The sequence below is a fragment of the Gavia stellata genome, chromosome 1 (assembly GCF_030936135.1).
Source record: "Gavia stellata isolate bGavSte3 chromosome 1, bGavSte3.hap2, whole genome shotgun sequence".
NCBI lineage: Eukaryota > Metazoa > Chordata > Aves > Gaviiformes > Gaviidae > Gavia > Gavia stellata.
Window position 1 is genome coordinate 101002301 of NC_082594.1, and position 4944 is coordinate 101007244.

At 44.5% G+C, this 4944-nt stretch overlaps 1 protein-coding gene across 1 annotated transcript; it reads left to right on the top strand.

Annotated features, from left to right (window-relative positions):
• Positions 1 to 3921: 3921 nt before the first annotated feature.
• Positions 3922 to 4632, top strand: CLDN14 (claudin 14). The gene has a single exon (XM_009813973.2). The coding sequence runs from the start codon at positions 3922 to 3924 to the stop codon at positions 4630 to 4632; it is 711 nt and encodes a 236-aa protein (XP_009812275.2).
• The last annotated feature ends 312 nt before the right edge of the window (positions 4633 to 4944 follow it).

The window sequence follows — 4944 nt, forward strand, 5'->3', positions numbered from 1 at the left end:
AGTAAAACATGCATCTGTCATTTAATCCTGGGTAAATACCCAGATTAGTGACATCAATTTCTGCTGTTTATTTGGAGCTTACTTTGGAGCCATGTCTCCCAAACCTAAGGCAGCTGTGATACAGCCCAGTGGAAAGCACAACCAAGGATTTATCCCAGCTATGGCTGTTCCTGTACAACACAGGCATTAGGCAAAACTAAAGTTTGTATGGAAAAGTTGTCTTTCCAACCCTTGTGCTCATAAAAATAAAGCTGGCATGAGCTGGCAGAGCAAGGAAATTCAAAAGTTTCACAGTTCCTCTTCACAAATTTTCACATCATTTTACAGTCACTCTGTGTTTAGATGGGCTTTGGAGGTCATGAAGGCTAAGCATGCCTGCTGCCCTGCTCTTTTCTTGGTCCAGTTATGCGGCCTTGGTATTGGGATCCATCACCTTGTGTATGCCAGCAAAGTAACAGCACTCATCAAGCCAGGTCTGCTGCACGGGTTCAGTTCAGCAGGCTCCAAGTTTCTTGCCGGTACAAGCCAAACTGCACCGAGAGGATGAAGACAAAATGATATATCTGAGATGATGGGCTTGGACAAGAGCCTGGGCGATTGCTGGTGTTGCTGCTGGAGGGGGGTGGAAACAGACACCACGGCAGCTAAAAGGGGCTTCCCCTGAAAGAAGGAGTTTGCATCTCACATGCTCCACAGCAGCCGAGATGTGAGTGTCTGGCTAAGCAAGCCAAAGGGAGAGACAAACCATTTCATCAGCATGCTCAGTTTGAGCAAGCGGCCTCTGCCTTCTCTGGCAGCTGTGCACTGGGCAGTAATGCTACTGGCTCCCCTTAGAAGTAAGCAGCCATTTTACCAGCCTTCATCATTTTTTACCCCAGACAGCTGCTATCTTCGCTGTCTCACAAAGGCTGGCCCTGGTTTCCTTACTTTCTAGAAAAACATTAACAAACACAATCCATGCAGAAAAAATGGCTTGTTTTCATTCCTGTGTTTAACTAGGTCAGCCCACGAGAATCATCCATCCAGCCGCTCACCTGATCCCGCTGCAATGGTCATATTCCCTGCCTAACCTGTTAGGAACAAAGCTGTAAGGTGAGACATTTTAACAAGGCCGTTGATGTTCTCGGAGATAAATGTGTTAAGTTACTGCTGGTTTTGCCACTTGCAAGCAGAGAGGGGAAGGCTGGTCCACAGCAGTTAAAGCATTACTGAGCACCAGGGGCAGCTGGCATCCGCTGAGAAAGGCACATGGAAAATATGACGCCAAGCAAGCGGGGCTAATTAACACCAGTTTCTTAAATTAGAAGGCTCTTAATGGCTAATGTTTAAAAATAACACCTTAATGACATCTAAAAATAGCTGCTGCCAAGCCCCGGATTATTCTGACCTCCATTAAATTGGGAGTCCATTTCCCGTGGCTGGTGGTGTAAATCACATTTACCTTTTATATCCTGTTCTCCCTGGGATTAGCTGCAAAGCCTGATGCCTGACCTTGAAAGCCTATCTGCAAACATACAAGAGTAACCTAGAGCACTCTTCTGAATGGGGTGCAATATATGGATATAATGTGCCAGCTCAGTAACTGGATACAGTATAATCTCAGGTTCCACTTATCTGCACAGGATAAAATACCAAGGGAACGGGGGACTATCAGACCAAGCAGAGACCAGGGGTGTGAAAGGTGGTGCTGGGTTTAGGGCTTGGGACACCCGAGATCTATTTCCAGTTCAGTCGCAGATTTCCTGTACAACCTGGGTAGGTCCCTCGTCCTCCTGCTGTGCCCCAAAATGATGTCTAGATGTCCCTGATGCTGGAGAGGTATTACCAGGATAATTTCTTTAAGGTGCGTGGCATGCTTAGGTACAACAACAATATGCCTCACAGGAAACAAACAGTAATGTAAAAAGGGAAAATACTGCTTAATTTTCCTTATGTTTAATGTATGAGCCAAACCCAAATAATCTGGAAGGCAAACACACCTTGTGGACTTCTAGAGCTCTTACCCAGCATGTGGTGGGAATAGAAATCAAATGTTCAGTACTGCTGGAGATTACTATTTCCTTACTTTTGCTGTGCTCCTCTGGGCTGTGCTTGGCCCTAACTTGTGTCCTGTCATATCGCAACAGTCTGTGATAGCTGGTACAAAGAGAGAAACCTGCAGCTTTATCTTCCCTGGCAGAATGGAGAGATATCCCATGGCACCTACCTGGAGCAATGATTTCTGATATAAACCCTCTGCATTTGTCTTACAATTTGCAAATTAGGCAAATTACTTCAACAACCACATAAACACTGTTATTTTCATGTAAGCATTGTGTACAGAGTATCTGAAAGGCCAGAAAGCCTTCGTACAATTAGCCACGCTAGAGCTAAGTTGGTCTTTGTTTTTTCTCTTCCCTTCCAGTCAGAGGGCTGGGTACTTCTCCATAGATCCTGTCCAACATCACGTTCCTCCCCATCCTATGTCTGTGCACAGCAGACACGCTCCAAACAAAAGAAAAGGAACATGTGCAAGTACAAGACTCTCAGCCTACGTTGCTGCCCTGCCTAGCCCATATATTCCGTGTGCTTTTCAATTTTTTCCTTTCTTTTGGCTCAACGTCTAAGGCAGATTCTCCTTGTTTTGGGCAGAGACGCCCCATCTTGCTGTTATGCAGAGATTGGTGTATTCCGCGAAGTAGTCTGGAGACAAATATTAGCACTGATGCACACCTCAAGCACTCTTGCCTCATTAGTGAGATCAGGGGAATGTAAACTAGCTTTCACTTTTCTCCCTCTGCGTTATTTTGTTGTTCTAATGGTCTTCGTTATTTTGGCCAGATGGTTTTCCTTCCTTTGCCTGCTAAGGCCCAGTCCTGCAAACACTTATGCTGTCTTCCACGAACGTGCATGGGTCTTTGCAGAATTGGAGCCTAAATTTGTTTCTGTTTCTGAATTCCAAGTTGGATTTTGATGCAACAGTTATTTTACATATTAAAATATCAGGTTTCTGCCCACACACAAAATGCATGATGTATAACAGACCTTGCAAGGCAGCCATTGGAAAAGACCACTTAATCTGCAATTTATACAGAAGGAAGAGTTACTACTCCTTGTTTTTCAACTAGAATTTATACGCGAGCAAACTGTGAAGGTGTTGCTCCTCAGAAGCTCCATGATGTACATCTGGTTTCACATGCTGTCATTTCGCCCACAACCTAAAATCATAAGCTGAAACTCCACAGAGGCTGATGAAAATTATTCCCCTTTGAGTTGCTTTATTAAAACTCAACCTCAAGAAATATTGGCAAGTCAGGAAAGCAACTTTAATCCAATACTTGTTATCCTCTTCCACAGGTTTTAAATCACTCTCTTTGCTCCCTACTTTGAGCAAATACACCCTTATTGTTTTCCTAGTCCTGCTATGACCTTCTGGGAATGTTTTCATCATGTAAAGCAACATGCAGTTCCCTACTTTATAAATCTCATTCATTCCAAGTGTTAACACTAGCTAATTCTCCGCTTTAGAAAGGAAATCATGTTTGTTTTTTTGAATAGTCTGCTGGGAAGAGGAATATTTGCATTTAAAATATTTTTTTCCATTTCATAAATTGTCTTGAGTTTTCTTCCCAGTGGGTAACAGAAGACTGTTTATATAAGTGAAGAGGGAAGCTTACTTTCCCATTACTTCCACAAAAGTACGATTAACAGCGATAACTATGCTAATTATTGCACTAACTGCACTTGGAACGCACCTTACTGGCTGCAGAGGTAATGCATTTGGGTAATAATTAACTCCTTTTCTCCTCAATTACCTTTTATTAGGAGAGCAGAAGGTGTCAAAGTTAAACAGCTGCATGTCTTCCAAGAAAAGCCCGTGTTTTCCGAAGGAATTCGAGCGGAGGTGCTTTATTAAGAGAACTAGGCAGGACAAACATTAACATGGCAAGCTCGGCTGTTCAGTTACTTGGTTTCTTTCTAAGCCTGCTCGGCCTAATTGGGACATTAATTGCTACTATTCTGCCACACTGGTGGCGAACAGCACATGTAGGCACCAATATTATAACAGCTGTAGCCTATATGAAAGGGCTTTGGATGGAGTGCGTCTGGCACAGCACCGGCATCTACCAGTGCCAAGTCCACCGCTCCCAGCTGGCGCTGCCCCGTGACCTCCAAGCCGCTCGTGCCATGATGGTAATTTCCTGCGTCCTTTCCATGCTGGCATGCGTGATTGCTGTCATTGGTATGAAGTGCACGCAGTGTGCCAAGGGGACTTCTGCCAAAGCCTCCATCGCGGTCTCTGGGGGGATCGTTTTCATTCTGGCTGGTCTCATTTGCCTGGTACCTGTTTCTTGGACCACTAACGACGTAGTTACAGATTTCTACAACCCCATGCTTCCCAGCGGGATGAAGTACGAGATAGGTCAAGCTCTTTACCTTGGCTTCGTCTCTGCGTCTTTGACGATCCTTGGCGGGGCTCTGCTGTGCACATCAAGCCAGTGTCGTGGGACTGAGACACCTTATCAGACGCAGCCCAGCAGTGTAAGAAGGACTGCTCCCTCCTGTAGACCACCAACTGTCTACAAGGGAAACCATGCTTCTTCCCTGACATCTGCTTCCCATAGTGGCTACAGATTAAATGACTATGTGTGAGTTCCCTAAGATTTGCCCGCGGGACACAGCTGCTTTATAATTTCTGTGCATGGCATAAAACAAAGCTAAGATGACTTTTAATTTATAAGGGTTATGATACAAAGTTTACCATTGTTCCTTTCTTCCTTTCCTTTCTTTCTGGAGAAAGAAAGAACTGCTTGCTGCAAAACCTGGAAAATAAATACAAAGGAGGCTGTGATATACGAGTGGGCACATACCTGCTTACTTTCAATTAGAGTTTTGCAGGCAGGCAGTTCAAGGGCAGTTTTCCTAAAAGTAATGGTTCGGTTTGTAGTCTCTGCCCTGCGATGA

Coding starts and splice junctions, on each gene's coding strand:
- CLDN14 (XM_009813973.2), top strand. CDS start 3,922: ATGGCAAGCTCGGCTGTTCAGTTACTTGGTTTCTTTCTAAGCCTGCTC.